This window comes from Lagopus leucura, unplaced genomic scaffold (assembly GCF_019238085.1).
Source record: "Lagopus leucura isolate 7727_CA_CO unplaced genomic scaffold, USGS_WTPT01 Super-Scaffold_100001, whole genome shotgun sequence".
NCBI classification, from domain to species: Eukaryota; Metazoa; Chordata; class Aves; order Galliformes; family Phasianidae; genus Lagopus; species Lagopus leucura.
Genome location: NW_024962262.1, coordinates 93,544,312 through 93,570,527, shown reverse-complemented (window position 1 = coordinate 93,570,527; position 26,216 = coordinate 93,544,312). Strand labels below are relative to the sequence as shown.

The 26,216-nt window shown below is 42.2% G+C and overlaps 2 protein-coding genes across 2 annotated transcripts; both read right to left on the bottom strand.

The window, feature by feature from the left end:
* Positions 1-18,213, bottom strand: ZBTB11 (zinc finger and BTB domain containing 11). The gene is made up of 11 exons (XM_042868065.1): positions 17,904-18,213; positions 15,529-15,764; positions 14,660-14,891; positions 12,748-13,571; positions 7,694-7,873; positions 6,978-7,214; positions 6,051-6,195; positions 5,231-5,348; positions 4,777-4,935; positions 4,133-4,308; positions 1-3,196 (listed from the first exon to the last, which is right to left on the bottom strand). Exons 1-11 carry the CDS (start codon positions 18,211-18,213, stop codon positions 2,670-2,672), a joined length of 3,144 nt encoding a protein of 1,047 aa, XP_042723999.1. The 3' UTR covers positions 1-2,669.
* A 3,760-nt stretch (positions 18,214-21,973) lies between these two features.
* On the bottom strand, positions 21,974-26,206 carry RPL24 (ribosomal protein L24). Its single transcript, XM_042868260.1, has 6 exons — positions 26,145-26,206; positions 25,946-26,021; positions 24,158-24,268; positions 23,103-23,239; positions 22,580-22,643; positions 21,974-22,099 (listed from the first exon to the last, which is right to left on the bottom strand). The coding sequence occupies exons 1-6, from the start codon at positions 26,147-26,149 to the stop codon at positions 22,019-22,021; spliced, it is 474 nt and encodes a 157-aa protein (XP_042724194.1). The 5' UTR covers positions 26,150-26,206; the 3' UTR covers positions 21,974-22,018.
* Between the last annotated feature and the right edge of the window lie 10 nt (positions 26,207-26,216).

Genomic DNA, 26,216 nt, shown 5'->3' with positions numbered 1-26,216 from the left:
TTTCTGACAATACTGGATTTATTTAATGACAGAAACCGTAACTTTATACATCAAACACTAAATAAAAACAGTATAGTTTACAGATCAAATTATGTACAAGAATTTATTACTAGGAATATAAATGGATACATCTTAGGAGCTTTATTTTTTAAAAAAAATCAACTTAAATAATATCAACTGCATTATTAGCAGTCTTCAAATAGGCTGTGGGAGAATCTTAAATTAAGAGCTTAAGAAATCTAAAGAAAAACATAAGGCAACTGTACAAACACAGGAACAGCAAAACAGGCATCCACAGCCCCTGCTAACTTCATGCCATTCTGAAAAGGCAAGGCACAGTACGTCAGGAAAGGGATGTCCCAATGTTCAGCTTTGATATTCCTGTCTGAGTTTCCCTTATGAACCACCTTTTCAGGTGGTTTTTTATTTTTTTTATTATTATTTATTTTAATGGCAGGCCATCACATCAGTTAAAGCAGGCTCCGAAATTTCTGTTTTTACCATATGCTGGGCAAATAAATTAATGCACCAAAGATTAAAAGATTAAACTGAGGTGCCAATAATATTCTTTGTAAGATAACACACTAAATATACAAATCATGTTCTAGCATTATTTACAGCTGTATTTCCTTGACATTTCATCACTTAATACATAATTATTTGTCAGATACAAACACTGGAGTAAGTTTTACAGATTACCTAGCAGTCTATTCTTTTCTCATCATAATGGCAGTAAGAACTGTTAATTTACCTATGTCTTTATAATTTATAGCAGGATGGCTATCTCAAGATTCCTTTACCATACAAAAATTGAAGCGTTACAGCTAGCAGTACTTTTTCCCCAAAGTATTCCTCTTAGTTTTACTCAATTGGGCAGCCAGAAAAAAAAAAAAAAGAAAAAACAAACCCCATACTTCTAAAGGCTGCAGGATATATAAATGATGACATTACTTCTCTGCAGGATGACCTTCACACCTCTGAAATGGTCATCCACAGATTAACACAAATCCAAGGCAGGAACTTAGATTAACTTAAGAAAAAAAAGGTCAACACTGCTTATCTGCATGCTTGTAAAATAGAAAATGAACAGTGTGCTGTAGCTTCGTAAGCAGATGCTCATAGTTAAGTGTGATGAGGTAAAAATACTCATTCAAATGAAGTGGTTACTTTATCATGGATTCTGCAGTGCTCCTCAGTGGATCTTTTTCATGGATACAGAGATACACACATCTAACTTCATTTACCAATTGTACTCGACAGTGTTCCAGGCTTCCATGGGTACGCTGCTGCTGCTGGCCAAAATTGGAAAGCATTTGACAATGCTAGAGGGACTAATTTAAAGAACACAGTTCTGACTGTTCAAATACATCCCATCATCTCCAACCAGACACATTTGTTGTTTAAAAAGAACTTAAAAAATGAAAGAACCCACACCTTGAGATGCATACAGTACATAGTACTAAATCACAGACATTTCAACTAGGGGCCAAGCATTGCTGTGAGTCAAGCTTTCTAGTACGAAAACCTAGTAAGAATTTTTCAATCCACATAGTATAACACTAGGTAATTAGCTTGCCCTAGCATTTGTTACAGCAGCAGCAATAAAATTACCAGTCTCCAGAAGACATTAAGACCAATTTATTACATGATACTGAGATACTCGTAATTCTCTACCCTGATACTGCTGTGTCCCCCATTTGGGAATTGTCAGAGCTCCTCCCATCAGCAAGATACCAAATCAGATCATAAGTAGAAGGACTCCTTCAGTACAAAAATATGCCCATTCTCAAAGAAATGTGCCGTTACATCCCTTTCACTTACAACTTTCTGTATCAAATTTAATGCAGAAATATATCTGTCACTAAGTTACCCGCTTTGGATACACAGAATAACAGTTCCTTTACACATCTCAACATTATTCACCTAAACATAATAGAGGATGAGGTGTAAGCTCCTCACTTAAAAGATGAAAGGCAGTTTACCGTAGAGTAATATCTCTGAAATGGGCTGTCTTCCAGTGAATTTGTTTTCCTCATCTCAGAGTACCACACCCTCAGACATCAGAACAGTCGTGCCCATTAGTTTTTTTGGAACCTTGGACCTGCTGCCCACTGACTTGGAATATAAATAACTCCTGCAAAACTGGGATTCACTGATTGCAGATGTCACAACTGCCAAAAGACAAAAGCCTCTTTAAGTCAGACACAAAGCACAGCTGAAGCATTTCATCATTGCCTTGTTTCGGGCAAGAGATGGAACCCAACTCTGGCAATTTGCTGACAAACTTGATGAAATGCACATTAAACAAAAGTTATCAATTACTGTATGTTTCTAGGTTTTAGTGCAGCTTCTTTGTACATGTGTTTAAATTTACAGCACGATACTTATCCAGGAAATAATATTAGTCCAACCTTTTTTTTTTAAAAAAAAAAAAAAAAAACAAAACCAGACCAGTACAGACATTTCTGCCTTCAAAGTACTGGCCTAAACTGAAGCATTTAAACTTTTTCTCTGTAGCACACAGTGCAATATTTCATAGCCCAGAAATTCAGTATAGGGGATTAACTGTTTGAGAACAGGTATCACCATAAGTCTTGGATACCCAGCTAAAGCCTGGCTGCCCCACATGGTAAGACTTTGGCCCCCTCGCTCTCTCTTACAGGCTCTATTCACTCTGTCTCCGTAACATGGGCTACTTCTACTTCTACAGTTTCCATGGCCTGAGTAAGTTCAGCCATTTTCTGTCCTTGCTGCTGTGCAAGTACATAATTTACCACCTGCATGATGCTTTGGTCAGAAAGAGTAGAGACTGATGAGCATTGCTCAGTAGTTGCAACTGCTTCGATTGCTTCAAGCGTGTCTCCAGTCACCACCACAGTTTCGATCTCCTCACCACCAACACTAATCTCAGTTTCTTGTTCCTGCATGTCTGCTGCTAAAATGCTGATGGCGTGCTCCACCTGCGTTCCCTGGTTATGGAACTGAAGAGTATCTTTTTCCAGCATTATTTTACAGGGCACATAGTCCCTGTGAAACTTGGTCATATGCTTTCTTAGCGTCCGGGCATCGATGTAAGCTTCGTTGCAAACCGGGCAGACATACGGTCGTTCTCCAGTGTGCGTCCTCACGTGGCGCTTCAGGGAGCGTGCATCAGCCCAGGCGACTCCGCAAGTGAGACATTCAAATGGCTTCACACCTGTTCTCAAAAGCAAAGCAAAGCTGTCTCAGCCTTTGTAAAACAATGAGAAATGACAGGGGGACAACAGAAATCTTAGAAGCTTTCTTTTAAGCTTACTTTTTCCGTACAAGAACAGGATCTCACTTACCCCTTCGGTAATGCAGTATAATGCAAGGACCAGACATTAAGATTTTCCTTTCCACAGGTGCTCTTCACAAACTAGTGTTACTTCCCAGAAATTCCCTTATAACATTCCTTTTCACGCAGTTTCCCTATTACATGTGGCTGCTTAATTTAAAGCAAATGTGACTGTTTTTGTGATGCTCTTTGGAAATGATGTTTCTCTTAATAGTGTCACTTATATTCCCAGTTACACCCCGTTTCTGTACATCTTTTTAAACACACCTCTCATCAAATCAGCACTTATTCTAGTTAGCTTCTAAGGCCATCTACAGCTTTTTTCCTCCTCCCTCACTCTGCATACATTGAAATACTGCATGGGATGTGAAGTTTTTATAACCTTGTAATAAATCAGGAAGGTGACCAATTTCCAGTGGTTCCTTTTCTAAATTCAAGCCAACAGTTCTCTCGACTTAGAAATGTTTTGTTAACTGCGTGCCATTCCAAACTACTACATACAAACCTTTGCCAGATACACTGCTTTTTATCATTTCTAAAAGAAATAAAGGATTCCTTTTCCATTAAAGCTTCAGAAAGACAAATTAGTACTGTCCCCATGCTACCGTAGTTTTAGAAAGATCCCAACAGCCACTTCTGGGAATCACTGCAAGCAAGTTAACTAATTAGGACAAGCCTAAAACTAACTGGCCAATCTATAAGAATTTCTGTGTCTCCTGCATCACAGGACAGACAGATTCAGTGAAAACTCACGATAATCTCTTTGCAACATTTTTAGGGGCTGGGGAATGTGCTGACTGCCTGCTTTCTACATACCTTGATGATTGTTCATGTGTCTCCTATACTCCCGGAGCTGTGTGAATTTTCTTCCACAATGCTCACAAACTCGTTCCAGGTTTTGTTTTGCTCTTCCTTTTTTCCCATGCGTGGCTTTCTTCACATGTCTTCTGTACAAAGCCTTCTCATAAAATTCTTTACCACACACATTACACCTAGAACGTGTTAAATAGGAGATCTGTCAGAGCCATTATCCTATGCTTCTCTTAAGTTGCTTGAACAAAAACTGAACTTTAATTAATGTAGGTAAAGTTTAATGGGAATGCTGCTTCCTATGACAGGTAATTCCATAATTAAAAATGTGAAAGCCATATTTTCTCCTATTCACAGCCACAAAGCTTCCACTTCCCACTCCAGAGCAGCAAGATCACATACAAAGCATTTCTAAACTAAACACATTTATCCTCTTATGACTTCTTATGTATTAGCCCCAGGGTTGTGCCAGCAAATTACCAGTTTGACCAGCTGATTTGAAATCATCCATCCATTCCCAAAAACTCAAGGCTCCAGTCAAGGACAAACAATTAGCATTTTTACCACAGACTAGACAGTTCCTTCTGACTAATTTAGGGCTGTGGAACTGTATAATCTCGTATATTTCAGTTAAGTACATTTCCTCTTACCTATAAGGGTCTGTGACAGAGTGAGACTTCACATGAGAATACCAATCTTTCTTCCAACTGTAACATTTTCCACAGAACTGGCACTGAAATGGCTTCACATCTAAATGTTTATTCATATGCTGACGGAGATCTCTAGCTTCATAGAAACTCTTTTCACACCTGCAGAGGTAAAGGTCTTAGCATTCCAATGTAGGGTCATCAATACTGATACAACATTTGCTCAACGTACTGTATGGTGTATACAACAACATTACAACATGATTGCAGGAGACTAGTTAAAAAATGTTTTCTCTCTCCAAAATATGTATTAACAAAAGCCTTTTTCTCAATTTTTCTTTTTAAATTATTATTATTTAGCACTTTACAAGTCCTATTGCAGGCAAACAAACAGCTGTGTTTCAAACAGGAACTGCTTTTAATCTTAATAAAAAAACAACACCACGGAACAACTTACTGAGTACACTGATATCCACGAACTTCAGGCTTTGGTTGGTGTTTCTTTATGTGTTTACTGAGTCCTGATGCCCTATGGAAAGATTTTCCACAGATGGTGCAAAGATACTTGGATTCTCCTGACAAAAACAAAACCAGGCATGTTACAAAGACAAGCCTCCATCTCTCTGGAATGCTTTGTGAAAGCATTATTTTCTTCTCCTGGAATTTATCTGAAGGGATGAGAACACCTACAGGTTGCAGACTATACAAATAACACATTGTTTTCCACTTTCATGGCATAAGATGTAAGGTATTTAAAAGTAGGAATAAGAACTGAAGCATATTTCTCATACTGACTAAAAATATCTGTCTTTTACTGAAAAAATTTAGAAGAGCAGCAGATAGTATCTTCTTTCTTTATGAATGTTTAATTAGTACAGAAAATATTGTAAAACATACACGGATTCTGAAGAAATTTAACTTAGCAAGTTGTCCTCTGAAAGTACAGACCAAAAGTGTACAAAGTGCTCTGAAATATTCCATCCCCTTGTCTGTCTCTGTTGAACCAATATAATATAGGCATAAACAACAACAACATAGCAACAGACTAAACGTGACTCCTTGTTCTCATATATAGTATTTGCATATTAACCTTCAGCTATAGTGAAATATGCCCAGAGAGGGAATGCAAAATGACTGATTACCTCTAGGTCAACAGGCTGACCAAAGGGAAGAACTAATTATTTCCAACAGTACCTTTCACACTGAAGAGCAATGTTAGCGTTCACCAGCATACAAAAGCCATCCAAAGTAAAAGGCTCCTCTTCCTTCTCACTTACCAGTATGAATGCTCACATGTTCTTGAAGGCTTCTTTTTGTGACAAAGGACTTCTCACACAAATCACACTTGAACTGTTTCTGTACTTCGTGAAGAGCTAAGTGCATTTTTAATCCATGCTTATATGTAAAGGTCTTTCCACAAACCTGAAAAGAAATCCAGATCCAAAAACAAATAAAACTCAATACTTAAAACACAGCTGATTTGAAAAGCTGTTATCTTCAAACAGAAAAAACTCCTGGATTTCTTAGGAACTAGAATGACCAAGCTTGCAATATCTCACACGTAGCAAAACAAGTCTGTTAAAAACAGGAACGCTCAAGCGAATACATATTCTAGACTGAGAACATTAATTTTCAAGATCCCATATCTAGTTCAATTCTACTTCTCAGTTTTGGACTACAAGAAATATCATCAGGAATGTTACAGTATTTTCTCCGTTCTGTAATGATCAGAGGGCTGGAGCACCTCTCCTATGAGGAAAGGTTGAGGGAACTGGGATTGTTTAGCTTGGAAAAGGGAAGGCTCTGGGGAGACCTCACTGTGATCTTCCAGTACTTGAAGGAAGCGCGTATAAGCAGGAGGTGGAACAACTGTTTACAAGGGCAAGAATCGAAAGGACAAGGCAGAATGGTCTTAAACTGAGACAGGGTAGGTTTAGGTTAGCTATCAGGAGGAAGTTTTTCACACAGAGGTGGTGATGCACTGAACAGGTTGCCCAAGGAGGCTGTGGATGCCCCATCCCTGGAGGCATTCAAGGCCAGGCTGGATGTGGCTCTGGGCAGCCTGGGCTGCTGGTTGGCGACCCTGCACACAGCAGGGGGGTTGAAACCAGATGATCATTGTGGTCCTTTTCAACCCAGGCCATTCTACGATTAATCTATTTTTTTAGAACAGAGAGTCAATAGTAAAATATTTTTCTCTTTACCTTGCAAGCATGTGGTTTTACACCAGTATGTTTGAGCATATGTATCCTGAGAGAATAGAGCTTAGGCAGAGTTCTCCCACATATATCGCATATGAACTCGCGCTTAGTTCTCCCTTTCACTGAGGACACGCCTGTCTCTTCCACACCATCAGCTGCAGCATTCACCTCAGTCTTGCGCGTGTGTCGGACAAGATGGGCTCGCAGGGAGGCACCATACTGGAATTCTTTTTTACACAACTGAAAAAGAAAACATTACAACTTTACTTTGCTTTAACATTTAAAATTAATTTCAAAAAAGCTAGAGCGAGGATTTTAAGAGTAGTAATCTGATCAGGTAGGTCTACAGCTTGACTCCTATAGACATTTTATCTCTGGTTAATTAAATGGTGAATTTCATAGCTAAGTGAAGAAGTGCTGATAGCTTCCCAATAATGCTCCAACTTGCAAGCTACTCTAAATATAGTTGCAGATGTACTGCTATGGCAAGGAGGAAAACCCACCCCAGCACTATGAACAACAGTGTGCCTGAGAGCATCATGTGACATGGGAGCATGTCCATGTGGCTGCACTGAATTCTACCTATTCAGATCAAGGCTCCATCTGTCTCTAACATCTATGAGGAAAATAAAAGCACATACTAAAAGAGACAAGAAAAATAATTATGAATGTTATTACTGAATGACTTTTAATAGCAAGGTTACGGACAAAGAACTTACTGGGCACTTGTAGTCTTTAGACCTTTCATGCTTCAGTGTGTGCATGATGAGTGCATAGCGTCGCTGGAACACCATTCCACACTCAGTGCATTTGTGCTGAGCTTCCACTTCATTATTTTCTGTGGTCTCTCTTTTGGGCTGTTTCATTTTTTTCCCTCTCTGAACCAGCTTCATGGCAACCTACATCAGGAAAGCATAACCTGTGAATGAACTTTATTACAGTACAATTCATACTTCCTCTGAAAGTCAGCACTAAAGCTTATTTTTTTTTGTCACTGTAACATCAACCAGTCTTGCTTAGTTTACGCTTATAGGGCATCACTTTCCAGTAGTTTTCTGTTTACAGCTATTGTGGGTTTTAAAACAGGACCATTTTTCCCTACTGTGATCTGATTATAATTAACTGACTCCAGAGACAACTAATCCTTCAGCCCTGAGTAACTAAGTAACCTAGCTTGGCTAAGTGCAAACTAAGGGACACACAGAGAGGAACCACGAATACTTCCCATCATAACTTCTACCAAACGTTTCCAACTATTTCTTTAAATCCAACATCCCCTTTCAGGATTTATTTCAGAAGTCATCAAATTACAGGAAAAAAAAAACTGGCTTCAATCATTCTTACCAGCTAATGAGAAGAGTTAGTCACAACCTGTAAATAAATTTACAATATTTAAGCAAAGTTACTTCCAGTTAAGGGTGTTCTAACTTTCTCGTTAGGCAGTACTGGTAGATGATCAGTAAGAGCTTCGAAAATTCATGCTTTATCCCTGACATCTCCATGCCAACTGCAATTATTACAAGTATTTTTTGCTGTAATTTCTCTGCCATGTTATTCTTCCAGTATCAAAATTGGGACCTCAGGAAGGAATGGTTCTTTGCTAATCCTCATAAAACATCCAGCACCATGTGGGGAGTTGAGTCAAGCACAAAACAAAAATGCAAAACTATGAAATCGATTATGAAAGCAGAAACCCATTTTTGACTCAAATTAAATAAATTTGAACAATTATTTAAAACATTCCTCTGTCAAGGGCAGGAACGTAAAATCTGCCAAGTAAGTTACGCAAAGCTTCTCCTGAAATTACCTTCAAGATAACGCCCCTCCAAAAACAGAAAAAACCCCAAAGTCACAAATATAGCACTCGGTATATTTTGACTGTCCTAGTTTCAGTACCTTGGCTTTAACTTCTTAACCTGTTAACAGATGCTAATGCTACCATCTGCTAGGATAACAATAACAAATTACACATCTGAGCCTGGGACTGGTAGATCTACCATGGAAGGACTTCACAGAACACTGGAAAGATGTAACATGCAGTGAAGTGGAATGAATAAAGCAAAGCTTACTCATCAGGGGTGGGACAGAGAGGCTGCCAGACCTTGTACATCCCACAGACTACTACCCACTGCTGCCATTCCACATATGCTAAGGGAATAGCACTGCAATTGGTACATCAGCCTCAATAGGAGCCCAACTCAAAAGCCTGTACACTAATACACAAAGCATGGGGAACAAGCAGAGAGCTGCAGACACGTGTGTGCCTACAGGGCTATGATGTCATTGGCATCACTGAGATATGGTGGGATGTCTCCCATGACTGGGAGGAATTGCTCAGTATAAACTCTTCATGAAAGACAAGCAGGGGAGAAGGGGAGGGGTGTTATCACATCAACAACCAGCTGGAGTCCATGGAACTCCACCTAGGGACAGACAAAGAGCTGACAGAGCTTAAGGGTTAGGGTTAAAGGGAAGGCAGGGGAAAGAGACATTGTAGTGGAGGTCTGCTACAGGCCACTCGATGAGGAAGACCAAAGTGGATGAGGCCCCCTGTAAACAGATAGGAGTAGCTTCACATTCACAAAACATGGTCCTCATGGGAGACTTCAACTACCCTCAATATCTGTTGGAAAGACAACACAGCAGGGCACCAGACATCAAAGAGGTTCCTGGAATGTGTTGATAACTTCCTCTTCCAAGTGATACTACAAGAACCCACAAGAAAAGGTGCTATGCTGGACCTTGTCCTCACCAATGTGGAAGGGCTGGTGAGTAACATTAAGCTCAAGGGCAGCCCTAGGCTGCAGTGACCACGAAATGGTAGAGTTCAAGATCCTTAGAGCAACAAAGGTGATGTGCAGCAAGCTTGCTACTCTGGACTTCAGGAGAGCAAACTTTGAACTCTTCAGGGAACTGATTGGCAGGGTGACATGGGATAAAGCCCTGGAGGGAAGAGGGGCACAAGAAAGCTGGCCAGTATTTAAGGACCAACTCCTCCAAGCCCAGAAGCAGTGCATCCTGAGAAAAAAGAAGGCAAGCAAGAATGCCAAAAGGCCTCCACGCATCAACAAAAAGCTCCTGGACTTAATTAAGCACAAAAAGAAAGCCTATAGGGAGTCGAAGCAGGAATGAATTACCTGGGAGGACTACAAAGAATTTGTCCAGGGATCAGGTTAGAAAAGCTAATGCCCAGATAGAATTAAATCTAGCCATGGGCAGAAAGAGGAACAAGAAAAAATTTACATATCACATGTATCAGTGATAAAAGAAGCCCAGGGAAGATGCAGGCCCTCTCCAGAAGGAAACTAGAGACCTGGTCATGGGTGATATGGAGAAAACTGAGGTGTTCAAAGACTTTTTTGCCTCAGTCTTCACCAGCAAGGGCTCTAGCCATTCGACCCAAGCTGCAGAAAGCAGAGGGAAGGACTAGGAGAAGGAAGATCTGCTTGTGTAAGTGAACATCAGGTTCGAGACCATCTAAAGAACCTGAAGGTGCTTTGGCAGGGGAGTTGGACTCGATGATCTCTGGAGGTCCCTTCCAACCCCTACAATTCTGTGATTCTGTGAAATTCACAGGACCTACTGAGATCCTTCCATTGGTTCTAAGGAAATCAACAGATGAAGTTGCTAAGCCACTATCCATCATATTTGAAAGATCATGGCAGTCTGGCGAAGTTCCCACTGACTGAAAAAGGGGAAACATAACCCCCATTTTCAAGAAGGGAAAAAAAAAAGATTCAGGGAATTTTAGGTCAGTCATCTCACCTCCATGCCTGGCAAGATCATGGAGCAGATCCTACTGAAGGCCCTACTAAGGCACACGGAAAATAAAGACAAAGTGATTGGTGGTAACCAACATGGCTTCACCAAGGGTAAGTCATGCCTGACTAAATTGGTGGCCTTTTATGATGGACTTACAGCACCAGTGGATAAAGGAAGGGCAACCGACATCATCTACCTGGACTTGTGCAAAGCATTTGACACTGACATACCTGACATCCTCATAACCAAACTGGAGAAAAATGGATTTGATGGATGGATCATTCGCTGGATAAGGAATTGGCTGGATGGACATACTCCAAAGTTGCAGTCAATGGCTCAGTGCCCAATTGGAGACCAGTGACAAGTGGTGTACCTCAGGGATCAGTACTGGGACCAGTGTGATTTAACATCTTAGTAGGCAATGTGCACAGTGGGATCAAGTGCACCCTCGGCAAGTTTGCAGACAACACCAAGCTGAGTGGTGCAGTTGACACACCAGAGGGAAGGAATGCCATCCTGAGGAATCTGGACAGGCTTGAGAAGTGGGCTCATGCCAACTTTGCGAAGTTCAATAAGGCCAAGTGGAAGGTCCTGCACCTGGGTCAGGGCAATCACAACCAAAGACACAGACTGGGTGGGGAATGGCTTGAAAGCAGCCCTGAGAAGGATTTGGGGATGTCAGTTGATGAGCGACTCAACACGAGCCAGCAATGTGTGCTTGCAGCCCAGAAAGCCAACTGTATCCTGGGCTGCATCAAGAGGAGTTTGAAGGAGGTGATACTGCCCCTCTACTCTGTTCTTGTGAGACCCCACCTGGAGTTCTGTATCCAGTTCTGGGACACCCAGCACAAGAAGGACATTGAGCTGTTAGTGTATGTCCAAAGTAGGGCCATGGAAATGATCAGAGGACAGGAGCACCTCCCCTGCAAGACAGGCTAGGAGAACTGAGGCTCTTCAAGCTAGTGAAGGCTCTGGGGGGGACTTACAGTACCCTTCCAGTACATGAGGGGGGCCTACAGGAAAGCTGGGGAGGGACTTTTAATAAGGGCAGGTAGCAACAGGATGAAGGAAAATGGTTTTAAACTGGGAGAGGGTAGACTAGGTATCAGGAAGAAATTCTTTGCTGTGAGGGTGGTGAAACACCAAAACAAGTTGCAGGGTGAGGTTGTGGATGCCCCCTTCCTGGAAGTATTCAAGGCCGTGCTGGATGGGGCTTTAAGCAACATGGTTTAGTGGGAGGTGTCCCTGCCTATAGTAGAAGGGTGGAACTAGATGATCCTAAAGGTCCTTTCCAATCCAAACCATTCTATGATTCTAGGCTACTCTCTCACAAAAACAATCGACAACAAAAAACGCCTAATACTCACTGAGATCAATGTCATATAACCATGTACACCAAAAACAGTAAAGGCTCCTGAACGGGACAGAATAAGACCCCTGTTTCATTAAAAGAAAAAATATATATATATTCAGCTACTAAGCATTTACTGTGTCTGAGTGCTTGTTTATTAATATCACTACTCCTTTTTTCATTACAATAACCAGTCCCAATCTAAAGGTAGCAGCGCTGGATCATTGTGATTTACGACTGCCTACTTAGGATGTGAGTCTTAAAAGATGTAGGCCTGACTTCAGTAATGGATCTATATATCTACATATTTGTCTATCACTGACATATACATGTGCCACCTAAGAAATAAATTTGCAGGTCATTAAGAGTTTGAGGAAGTAGATACACCTTCCGTCCAACCATAGGAAGCTATGAAGGTGATACTCAAGGTAGGCTAAGAATAGCAAGCATTCAAAAAATCTCCAATCTGGAAACAGTTTTGATACTCCCCCCCAACAACGGCCACATATTAAGTTACTTCAGTTTGCAGTAATGTTGATTTCTCAATAAAAAAAAAAAACCACTTAAAACATTTGCTGGACAGTGCTTGGAAATGAGAAACAGTCTTTTCAAATTGATTTGGAAACAAATGACCACAAAAAGGCCGAAACAGAAGAATACCTGCTGTATTGCAGATTTAGGATTTGTCTTTCTGTTCTGCAGTTTCTTCTCGATTCCTTTATGCAACCTGATGTATCCACCTTCACTAACAGACCGCTGCCGAAGCTTACTCTTGTAAGTGTCATCCTGGCTGGAAGCCAAGCTTTCCGGTGGCGAGGCCGAAAGGCTCTGTTCTCTACTTTGCCTGCCGTGCTTTTCCTTGAGCATTTCTGAGGAGTCTTCAGAAACAGTCTCTGCGTTTACTTTACAATTCTCATTTTCATCTGTCTCCTTTTCCAATGGACTTTCCGTATCCATGGCTTCCAGAACTGATGGCTCAGGCTGCCTGGCAGACATAGGGCTATTTGAAACCCTCTCTACCAGCTGCATTTTGACACCATTTTCAATTGCTTCAGATTGCTCCACAGGCTTTGAAAGATCATCAGGACAGCCCTCCACAGGCCCTGGGGGTGGGACGCCAGGCTGGGATTTTGCTTTTTCCTCTGGCTCAACAGAAGAAGGAGCTCCATTCACAGTTGCTGTTACTTCACTGGCCGCCAGCTCTACTGGCAGTGGCTGCTCAACACTGTCCACAGGAGCCATCTCAACTGCAGTTTGCTCTGTTAAATTCTGTGTTGATTCTACTGTTTGAATATCTCCCTTTTGGTACACTGTAATTTGTTTCTCCTCCATCTGTTTGTGAACATTCTCACAGATTTCAAGAACCTCTGACATGAGGAGATGCCGGGCAAGCATGGCCAGTTCTGCCATACTGCAGAAGTCGAAAGTTAATTCTGAAGTATAAGCAAATTCCAGTAGTGGAAGGAAACTTGACTTGCAAAACCCTACCAAGAACAAAACAGAAGATTAGAGCAAACACTGATGACCCCCCAGTTACACCAAAATACCCCATGACAGATACATCAGTTCATCTTTGATACAGTTAAGTCTGAAATTTAGAGTGAAACATACCCACACGAAGCCCCTCTACTCAAACCCAAATCATCATCGCTTAAACAAAAACATCCTCCTTATATATTTTGTTCATGGATAGACAACTTTTTCAATAAGCAGAACAGAAGTTGTTTCACAATAGAATTCTTAAGATGATTGTTTGAATATCTTTGAAGCAAATTAATCCTAATTTAAGTATTTCTGGATGCTACAAGTCTTTCTGGATGCTACATTCAGAAAGTAATTAAGTAATTAAGAGTTAAGTAACAACTGAAGCTGCAGAAAAATAAGGCTAAAAAGTGGCCAGTGGGGAAAAAAAAGATAAACAAAAGCTTGCAAAGAAGCATTTGGTATAACTTCCCACAGTTCAATAAATCATACATCTAATACATCATATATGTTCATTCATGTCTATTGTTCATGCAAAGACAGAGATGGTTGAGAAACCACCAGGAAAAGAATGGAACACATGCAAGTTCTGTACAATATTCTTCATCACTACAAAGCTATTTTTTGAACATTTATTTTTGGACCATCTCCCATCTTCAAAGAAACAAAGATTTGAGAAAGAAGCAAAAATATGGGTAGCTATTTTTTCCAGACACAAGACAATTTAGTATTTGCTTCTCAATTTGTTGAGAAGCCAGTGAACATCCCTTCTTCACGTCTTCTAACATTTACAGTCTGGGACTAACATAAGAAAATGCATGTAAACAAGCTAAAAACAAGAAACCAAAGATTCTAAGAGTTTAGGAGATGGAATTCCATTGTCAATTCAATATGGGAGATCAGATATGCAAAACCAGAGCGATCGCTGAAGCATTAAATGCATACAGAATACTTGGAGATTAAGAGAAGGAAAAAAAAAGGCAAGATACAGTATTTGGTTGTCTCAAACACTCAGAAGAGATTACAGCAAATACTGTACACCTTACTTCATACATTACAATTCCTATCTTTGAAACCCACAACAATTCACCTGACAGATCCACTACAGCTTCATGACTAGTGACAGCTCCCTTCTCAATGAAGAGCTCTCGGAAGTACTCGCTGTTGGCTGCCAAGACAGATTTGTGAGCTTTGTACTCCTCTCCTTCAATCAGCAGAGTCACATCACAGAACTGATTGGAAAGCCTCTGTTGATTCAGTTGGTTTAAGACTGACAGACAATGTTTGGAAGATGACTGCTTCACAAGGCCCTTACTGTCAACCTGCCACAAACAACATTATGAGAACTTCATTACATTTAGGCATTACATTCTTTAAGCATTCGTACTGAAACACAAAGACAATTATTTGCTGCAACCATAAAAGTAGTTCAAGACTGTATAATCTTACTGTCATTCTCTTTCTTTAGGCATACCAAATCTCACCCTCCTTCAAAACAGTTAAAACAAACAGGAAACATAGGAAGACGTATCCAATCAATTCCTTTACTGCATTTTTCAAAGCTGCAACACGAAACTGCTTCTAGATTCAGTAGCTTTTACACATGTGAACCCCTGCTTACCAGCATCTAAAATTTTGTATATAAATATAACATAGTTTATTAAGTAACAGATACAAATATCATGAGAATCTTATATGGAATGCTTCACTTCTGCAGTTCATTTTCCCTCAAGTCTCACATGTATATACAGAAATTAAAGTCATTTTATTTTCCAAAGGCCACCTACTATCACTTGTTTCACGTCACACACACCAGTCACCTGCTTCCACACACTGAATATTTTTGCCAATCATATGTCATCTTATCATGACCAGATTATAACAGCAACAGAAAATCGATATACAACTAGAAATGCATTAATATCTTAAATACATTCAGATGTAAACAATGGTACTTACAAATACAAGCTCATGTTTTGCTATTGGCTTCTTCTTCACAGGCTTTGGGGACGCAGCTGGGATTGATGCCGCATTACTCACTTCATCATCTGTTTCATTACTGTCTTCATGAGATTTTACATCCAGTCCGAGCTCTTCCAGCATTTCTGAAGGATCTGACAGAGATCTAGAACGATCTAGCTTTTCTTGGCACTTGCTGCATTCTTTAATGTAATCTTTAACCTGCTTAAGAATACCTAAGGAAAATTAACAGAAGTTAATTAGGTTTCTAATCTTCATGTAATTCACCTTAAAAACATAATTAAAAATGTGATTAGCAAAAATATATGAAATGATTTTTTAAGAAAAATTAAGTCAGTTCTCTATCCTTTCTCTTTATACCAGTTCTGTCTATAACATTACTGTATTATTTTTAAGCTAGGAAAAATACTTCTATTTACATATTCATTATAAGAATCCCAAGACAACAAAAGCTGTAAATGGATCCTGCAATTAGTTCCACGCAAATTAGATCTCCCTTTGTCTTCACTAAAGAGGACAAGAATTTAAAAGCTTATGTAAAGGCTCTTGCAAAACTGGGACCAACTGAATTACAGGCAATGACATTGGTATGTATAATTAACACACATTTAAGTCAGCTGCTTAGAATCTAGAAGTTTAAAGAAGTTCTTCCCTCCAGTACTTTATGAGATGTAACCAAGTAATTTTGGATACTCAACAGTTCCTAACCTCAGTGTCACCTTTGAGACATGAAGGCATTCTAGAGTACAGTTTTGAACCCAAATTCATTTTCTCCACAAGGACAGCATAAGAGCCCATAGAACCCATTCCTTTATGCTTCAAAGTCTATCACATCCCAGAACCTTGGCTGACACTGCATTAGCTTCATGCTGCTCATACTGTTGTGGAATATGCCATGTTAGATACGCATTCCTGTTAAGGACTGGCAAAGTGCAGACCTCAAGCAACACAAGACATGAAAACACATTTCAGACATGGTTTATGTTTCCTTGATTCCAGCTAAAACCTGGGCAGGACATGAGGTCTCCTATCTGCAGATCCCACTTCTAATACCATTCTCAACCCCGGGCCACATTCCAGCCCATTGGTTCCCAGCTGCAGCCCCAGTAGGTCAGCGTCAACCTAGGAATGATGGATGAGTGAAAGCTGCTGTGCCCTAACACCAAGAGAGGATCATCACAGCAGGGAAAGCACTGTCTTCACAGAGAGAAAAAATACAATGCACAAATTTAAAGCTAGGTGTGAACTTTACCATTCTAAGAGAAATAAGATAAATTATACAAATTAAGCTACAGAATGCCCTACTCCGACAAACAGAAGATAAACTGAAGTCCGTTAAGAATGCATGGATGGATGGGTGCCTAGGATAGCAGCAGATGCCACAACAGTTTGATGTTGGGCAGACAATGAGAACCTACACAAAGGCAAGGAGACCATCATTCAGAATGCATCTATCAACTTGGAGACTCCAAATTCTTTTTCACATTAAAGACCTTCAACTCAAAAAGATCTGGACTGGAAGGATGGGCTGCAGCTAGAGTATGAAGCCTACAAATCAAGACACAGAAAACTAAAGTTGCAAGGGCAGATGTTAGGGAAAAATTATCTATTCAGAGCGTAGTGAGGCACTGGTACAGGTTGCCCAGCAAAACTGTAGATTCCCCATCTCTGGAACCATTCAAGGCCCAGATGGATGGGGCACTGGGCCCTAATCTCGTAAGTCGTAGCCCTGCCCACAGCTCAATGATCTGTGTCTTCCGAGCTAAGCCATTCTATGATTTGCTTACTGACAGCTGAAAAAAAGCAAAACGAGAGAAGCAGGACGAACAGAAAGCAGGCCCTGGGCAACCGAGAAGCTAGAGATTTGTTTAATGGATACCTCAGATTGAAAGTAGAACACCAGCTCCATAGGGAACACAGATCCCAAGCTGCTGGCTCAGCTGCAAGAAAGCTATGACTGAGAATTATTGATGTTAGTGCAGCACTGTTTCTAACTGCTGTGACATCACTCTGCTCCCAGCTGGGGGTTAGCTCTGTGCATGCAGCTTCTCATTGGAAGGAAACAGGCAAATGTAACAGTGAGTGCAACAACCACACTCAACAGCGATGCTGCTGGCGCATCTAAGACAGCGAGGCCGACATCCTAAAGACCGACCTAAGGCCAACGGAGCCTTGAGAAGCACCAAGCTGGGGCCCTCTCACGACACATCCCCTTCTGAAGGGCAAAGTCTTCCGCTCCCAAAGCGCCAGCCGCGAGGCGGCGGAGCACGCAGGCACTGCCTCTCAGCGTCCCCACGGCGACGAGCACGGCTACGCGCGGCAGCGCCGTCCCCGCGGGTGCCCCCCGCGCTCACCTCGCCACCAGTACTTCTGCGACAGCCCCTGCCAGGTCTGCAGGCGGGTGCGGTGTGCGCCGTCGGGCGCCAGGTGGGCGGCGCGGATGAGGCGGGCGCGGCGCTCGGCCTGCAGCACCACCTCGAGCTCGGTGAAGCGCTGCTGGTCCCGCTGCCGCCGCTGGTAGTAGAGGGTCCCGCCGCGGACCACGTAGCAGGCGGCCGCTTTGCGGATCTTCCGCTTGGCGTTGCCTTCCGTGCCCGGCGCGTAGGGCTCCCGCTCGTTGGTGAGGTAGCGGAGGATGGCCAGGTAGCTCTCCTCGCTGGACATGGCGAGATGAGGGGGCTGCGGGGCCGGGCTCCCGCTCCCGGGGCCGGCCGCGTGCGGTGGACCCCGGGAGAGGGGTGCCAAGGGCTGCGGGGATCCGCGTGTGGCGCGGTGGGCGCCGGCTGCCCCCGGGCGTAGCGGGGTGGGGGGGGACGGGCAGGCGGCGGGAGCCGGGCCTGAGGGGGAACTGGAGTTTCGCGGCCAGCGGCGGCGGGAGGGAGGGAGAAGCTCGGGCAGCAGCAGCAACGGAAAGACAAAATGGCTGCTGCACAAGAGGAAGCGACGTCAGCGGCCCGCGCGCTGCGGCGGGGCCGGGTGAGCGTGCGCAGGGAAGGGATAGAAAGAGTGCGGCCGCCATCTTAGAGCCGGGCACGGCGCGGGTCGGGCGGAAGGCTGGCGGCGGCCATCTTAGGTGTGGGCGAAGGCTTGGCGGGCTGGAGCTGCCCTGAGTCGGGCTTCTGAGTGTGTGCTTCGGTACCCTGGCCGAGCATTTGGTTATCCGCCGGGTGGTGTGGGGTTGGCAGAAGTGTCTCAGAGAGGCCGGAGAGCTGACTACCAAAGTATGGGGTGAGGCTGAGAGCTCGTGTGCCGGGCCTCAAAAAGAGATGGCTTCGTTGCGGCCTTGCTGTTCCTCAGCTGTCCCATCAGAGGGTGCAGGAAAGGTGGAGGCAAGCTCCTCTAAGTTGTGTAGCAGGAGGCAACAAATACAGGTTCGTACACAGAAAGCTCTCGTTATGTTATGATATTTTATTGATTTGTTTTATAACCACGGTAGTTATAAAACACCAGACTAGGTTTTCTTATGAAACAGCAAGACTGGGTACAGCCCTCAGCAACCTGATCCCATCAGATGTTCTCTAAGTAAGGGGTGACCTCTAGAGGCACATTTCAATTTAAGTTATTCCGTGGGTCTATTAAAAAAAAAATTAAGCATTCCATTTTTAGTGATAAATACTTAATAGAGGATCAATTAAGTTGCATTAGGTAACCACAGTAACTTTTATTTATGAATTTATTTGTTAAATGCATTGTATTATATCTGTTTGAGCTGAATAATGTGCAGTTGACTACAGCCTGCCTTGTTCATTAGCATCGTATCTCACAGAAGGAGTAACATGATGGGCTGTTCTTTCTTATCCAGTCTCCCTGTATCAGTCAGAGCTCATAAATAAACAGCAACAAACAGTAATCTTGTAGCATTCTTACGCTTCACTACAGTAACCTCAAGCATCCAAAACCTGCAGACTTCAAGACTTGGACCCTCACATCTGACAATCAATTCCTACACACCACTCGTGGCATTACAAGCAAATTGTTTCTAATGGATTATCTCTGCTTTTCAGCTGATGAACTTTATGTGCAATTTTTAAGACTAGCTTTGGCAGTCGTATGCAGTGTGCAAGCAATACCAAAAGACAAAATAAAATCAAGTTTTAATAGTTACTGCTAGCATAAGTAACTCAATAGTTTATATAGTTTTAAATTCTCCTCCCTGTTAAGTTTCTGGCTTCTTCACTTTAAAAAGTTTGATGTGAGTTTAAAAAGGGTCTTCAACTGAGTTCTAAACAGGAGTAGCTCCTATAGTCTTATAGCAAAAAGCACTACTACTAGGAATATTCTGGTGCAAATTCCACTAATGCAATCAAACTGGATCTATTGTATAAGTTGTAAACTTGATGTGATTTGTAGTCTAATTTATTAATGAAACCTGAATATAAGTCAAAATAATACCTGTCACTCAAAGCATCCATTACTGTTGTTGCATTTTTGACGTCTAAAAGATCCAGAGAAAGCAAATCTATGAAAAAGAGTTTATTTCTTAGCTAATGTAATAACATAACAAAGAAAGCCCTCAAAGCTCTTCAAAGTAGCTGTAAAGTGACAAATGGATTGAAAAGCAAACAGTAATGCATTTTAATTGTCAAGAGCTTTGAGAACTTAACTGACTGTACTAGAAGTGTACTCCTTATAGGAGTTTGCCAAATGTAATACTGTTTTGCATTGTTAGTGTGGGTCAGGCTGAGAGATAGTAAAGTGGTCAAGCACTGGAACAAGCTGCCCAGAGAAGTGGTGGAGTCACTGTCCTTGGAGACATTCAAGAACCATGTAGATGTTACACTTAGGTTTAGTGAGCATGATGGTGATGGCAGTCAGAACTAGCAATTGAGGTCCTTGAAGATTCTATGTAGCATCAACAAATGGAGAATCAATCCAGAGGATAAAAAAGTTCATTTTCTCCTATACTTCTAGTAAGTTAAAAAACACTGCTTTCCCAAAGCTATTACTACCCAAAGCTAAGGGGAAGTTTGGGCACGCTGCCTACAAGGCTGAAGTCCTAAACCAGAGAGCTGTGTACCATACATAAACAGTTTAGATAGCCATTCTCCCTGGGAGAGAATTACTAAAGGGATCCCATGTCTGCATTGTTTATGAGCCTAAATGAGCTTGAAGTAAATGTGTACCAACAAATTCATTTTCATAGACTGACTTAGCTAAGAAAGTTATGCTCTCCTTTGCCTCTTTTCTGACCAATGTATCTGTAGAATTGCTTATCATTTTCCATATCCCTCGCCAACTTTCATTCCATCTGCACCTCAGCTTTCCTGATCCCATCTCTGCACACCTGTACAGCAAATCCCTATATTCTTCCTAGGCTGCCCATTCCCACTTCTACAGCCTGTGGAATTGTATTTTTGTATTTTTCCTTCTGATCCATCAGCAGCTCCTTGCTCAGCCAATGCCAGTTTTCTAACTTCTCTGCTCTTTTGCTGATGGAGAGCCTTTGTGCTCTCAGAAAGACATCCTTAAAGAGCTGCCAGCTCTGTTCCATTTATTTGTCTCTAAGGAGTTTCAAATTGTTTTTCCAGAAGGTATCTGGACAGTAGAAATAGAAATAGAGCCTCTGAGCATGACATCTCTTGCAGCTGAAGCAAAGTCTTGTCAACAGGCTCCCCTTGTTACAGGTGGCCTGTAACAGAACCTAACCAGATGTCCTTTATTGGCCCCTAGTTTTAAACCACAGGCTTTTCTCCTGGTAACGGTTGTTTCTTATAGGCAGCTCTTCAGTCTATCCACTTCTTAACAGGGCAACTCCACCATATTTCCTACCTTGTCTATCCTTTCTAAAAAGCTTGTAGCTCTCAACTGTAGTGTTCTAGCTATATGATTAATTCCCACTACCTTTCTGATAACAATTTTAAGCTTATTCAGCCTATCATAAGTGGTTTTAAGCACTGCTAACTAGATCACAATTGCAGAAGGGCCATATTAGGTCAAATAGTGCCATTTAGCATACTAAAAGCTCAAGGAAGTTGTGCAAGGCAAGACCTTCATAAGTTTTGCCTGACAAAGGCTTCCAGCACTCAGTGACTTTGTTATTTCCTGTTTAAAAGCCATGTGGTTCATGAAATGTTCATTTCAGAAACTATTTTTCCTTTTATCCTGTACAACACCTTGCAAACATCTGTTTCATAATGCAAGAAAGTGTACTTTATGTCACAGACTGCACTGTTTCACATCCCCTCAGTTTGCATTCTAAACTTACAACTCTATGGCATTTGACATTCATGTAGGTTGTTCTGCTTGTGTACATACCAGCTCAATCCTTCCTGGTGCCTAGACTACTGTATTCATTTTAAGACTTATGAAATGTCTTCTAACATAGCAAATCCTTTAAGGAACTGAGCATTTTATGGCACAAGGGTGTTCACTGGTCTTTAATTCTCTTCAGCATGTGTCACACAGTTGAAAATAACACAAGTTGTGAAAGCGAGTTAGATGTTTATTCAGTATGGCTAACATGAAAAAGCTAGCGCTTTCCACCAACACGGGGAGCAGAAACCTTGACTGGTTTCACAATTTTCTGCTTAGGTGCTGCCTTTGTTGGAGCCTGCGGAGAAAAAACAACATATGAGCAAAGAGAAACAAATTATCCACATTACTGAAAGCGTCCCTATGCTACACTTACAATTCTTTAGATAAATGAGCAATCTAAAAATCAGATCAGAGTTAACAGATTGTTACTACAGGTATGACTGTAAACCTAAAATATGGATGATGCCAACCTTCAGCATTACCATCAGCAGTACTGAAAAGCATGCTAAGACTCACCAACACACTGCTACCAAGTCTCTAAATAATGTCACATCTAAACATCATTGGCATCTGCTCAGAAAGTGGTTTTGCTACATCTACTCTCCCTCTAAGAAGTAGCTTGTTCTGTTCAGCAGTTCACATCTCTGTCTCTAGTGCATTAGTTTGGTCAGTGTGCTTCCAGATCAAAATAGACAAATTAAGACACGAATTCCCAATGAAGTGCTGCAGTAGTGTTACAACATGGCATATTCCAAGTATACCCACTGCATCTTACCTTTGCAGCAGAAACAGCCGTTTTCTTGGTGGCCTGCTTAGCCTTCTTGGCTTCTTTTGCAGCCCTGTTAATTCACAGAAAGAAAGCTAATTATTCATTTATATAATAAATATATATATATTATATATATTAATAATTCATTCATTATTCATATTCAGTTATTCATTATTCTGTCACTCACTGTTTCTTTGTCTCAACCACTGTAAGAGCTCCCTAAGGTCAGGAAACAAATGCATTATCTCAGGTTTATCCCCTACATTCAATGCCTCTAGCAAGACTGCTACAGAGACAACAGAACTGTGTGTGACAAAAGCAGTATTTTCACAAAGGAAGAGAGCAAGAAGAGACCCTTCTCTGCTGATAGTAATTCTTGCTAAGATTATTCAGTGTTGCCTCTAAATAAACTGATCCCCCCAAAAATGCCTGTAATACACTGAGTTCAGCTAGAGCTCAGCATCTTGCAGGAAAATGTGTTGGCAGTATTTTAAATACCCAAGGATAGCCCAGACACCTGATTTCTCACCTGATAGCTTGTTCCCTCTGCGCTTTTCGGACTTCAGGCTTCTGGTTTCGCTTAGCCATGATCTCAGCTAAGGATGCACCAGTAATAGCTCTTTGAAACTTAACAGCACGGCGTGTGCGCTTCTTTTGTATCTCTTCCTAAAATGACAGGATACAAAGACAATTAGCAACATAAGGCACTAAATAAAAGGCTAAAGACAATTAAGAAACAAGCTGCTATTAAGATTGAAGGTATTACCAAGTTGTGTACAGAGGAATTTTATTCCTCATTTTGGACATAATTCACTAATTTGCCAAAGCAGACCAGTAAGCCATCCACTTTGTTTCTCTAAATGAACTCACAAGTGTTGAGTCAGTGTTTCCATGTAAGCCTTTCTAACTACTCTTTTGCTGTGCAGTGTTGAGCAAGAGACTGGAAATACCTATGCTAACATACTGTATTTTTTTCAGTGCAGTGACAACTGCATAACAATGACATTCTACTAAGTTAGAATCATAGAACTGTTTCAGCTGGGAGGGAGCTTTAAAGATAATCTACTCCAACTCCCCTGCAGGAACAGGGACATCTAAAGCTACATATATAAGTTTTCAAGAAGGTTACATGAGCATTTCCCTCACTCATCATCCCCCATGTCATCTGATAATCAGAATTGTATTACACAATTCTAGAATCTTACAGTCCAAATAATTAAGCAGTCCACAGATTAACCAGTGCTGTCCCATTTTCTGTAAAGCTTTTTCATATGAAATTGTTTAACATGTGTAATTCAGACAAATGTTAAAATCTGATGCATCCCCTGTGGTTCTGAGGGGACCCTCAGGCATAATTATGTATAGTTACAGCACTTTTGCTGAAGTGTTACATTCCAAATATAAAGCAACATACAAACTTGAGCTTGCACACACACTTTCACCAAACTGACCCCCTTGCTCTGGTTATATGGGTTATACTTCTGCTACCCATCACTATACTGCAGTTACCTCCATTCTAACAGACCAGTTAACAGTTTTTTTTGATGGAAAACTTGAGAGCAGCTTTCATTGGTATATACTTACTGACTGTCCTTTCTTGTGCTTACGCCTATATAGAACAGTCCAATTGATTTGACGGGGGTTTCTCTTGGAAAGGAATGCAGACTCACATTTTGCATTCAAGAACTGGAAAACCTAGGAAGAAAAGGAAGTGTTTGTGTAAGCTTCATTTCTATGAAAGATACTGTCACACTTTATGTCAACATATCAAGTAATTATTTGATTCAGTGTTTTTCAACACTGATGCTTTTGTAGCTCTTTACACAGATGACAATTAGTTGTGAATCCAGCTTCTGTCCCCAGATTTTAAGGTGTAGAATTTTGTTCCTTTGCTTAAACTATCTCATTCCATTAAAAAGCATCCACTTAAAAATGTTTTTCTACACAGAATTAGTCATAGAGTTGCATAGAGTTGAAGGTTGGAGAAGACTTTAAAGATCATCTAATCCATCCACAACCTAGCCACATTACCCCAACTCTAACAACCCACCACTAAATCGTGTCCCTGAGCACCACATCCAAATGGATTTTAAACACATCCAGGGATTGTGACTCACCCACCTCCCTGGGCAGCCTATTCCAGTGCTTAACAACCCTTTCTGTAAAGACGTTTTTCCTAATACCCAACCTAAACTCACCCTGGTGCAACTTGAGGCCATTTCCCCTTGTCCTGTCACCAGTGAGAAGAGACCAACCCTGCTCTCACTGTAAGCACCTTTCAGATATTGAAAAAGAGCAATAAGATCTCCCCTCAGCCTCCTCTTCCCGTGCCTACACAGCCCCAGTTCCTTCAGTCACTCCTCAGAGGGCACATTCTCCAAGCCCTTCACAAGCCTTGTTGCCCTTCTTTGGGCCTACTCCCACATGCTCTGATGCTATTTTTCTGAGTTAAGCTCACAATGCTTTTTTTTTTTTTAATCCCCACCACATGCTGTACTGTGCTCAAGGTGCAGCATAAACAGCCATATCTCGAATTGCACAAGTGTTTGTTCTCAATTAACTACGTACTTTTTGTACGTGAGGGTCACAAGTGGACACAAGCAACACTTGGGAGACTAGCACTGCTCAACTCCTCCTTGCCTAGAGGAAACTGAAGGCAGAATTAAGGGCCTGATTTCCTACTAGTTAGTAAATTTTAAGTTTCTCAGTTTCTAAGGAGATCAAAAATCACTCAGTCCAGTTCTTTAGCTGTCATTTTCTAAGACATGCTGCACAGCAAGACCACAGCACTGGAACTATACAGACTCATGGAATAGTTGGGTTGAGAGGGACCTCAAAGCCAGTTCCAGCCCCCTGCTGTGGGCAGGGCTGCTACCCACCAGCTCAGGCTGCTCAGGGCCCCAACCAGCCTGGCCTTGAGTGCCTACAGGGACAGGGCACCACAGCTGAATCCGGGCAGCCCGTGCCAGTGACAAGAACTGCAGCATCTCTTTATAGACACAAACATCATATCTCCAGCCTTATCCACAAGAAATAAGGAAACCAGATCCCAGTGATCCATACCTAACACATCAGACACACCCCACCAGCTCAGCAGAGCTCAGCGTTAGAAACAGACCCTTTAACTAACGTTTTCTACACCAGACGCCCTAAGCCCCCCCTCCCACACCACGTCCGCACGCTAACTCAGGCTTGCCGACTCACACGGTTCCCGTGAGTCGGGCCTGCCGCGCACTGACGTCATCAGCACCGCGCAGCTCCCGGCAGCTCCCAGCCGGCACTACCCGCAGGCCCCGCTCAGCACCCAGTTCCCTATTCGGCAAGGCGAGGCCTCACTCCCCAGACACTCCGCCAGGCGCGCCGCGGCCTCACCTTGCCATCAGTGCGGGCGTAGCGGCGGCCGTGGCCCGGGTAGATCTTATACCCGCTGAAACTGCACAGCTCGACCCTGCGAAGGAGACATAAGTTAGCAGAAAGCGCGGGCCGGCGGCAGAAGGTTTTGCAGTCATTCCGCGGCCTCCCCGCCGGGGATGGCGGCGGATGGACCGGCCGAGACCGCAATCTTACTCACTTCATGATGGCGGCGGGCGGGCCGGAAAGGATGGGAGCCGGCCGGAAGTGGGTGTGGCGACGGCGGCGCGGG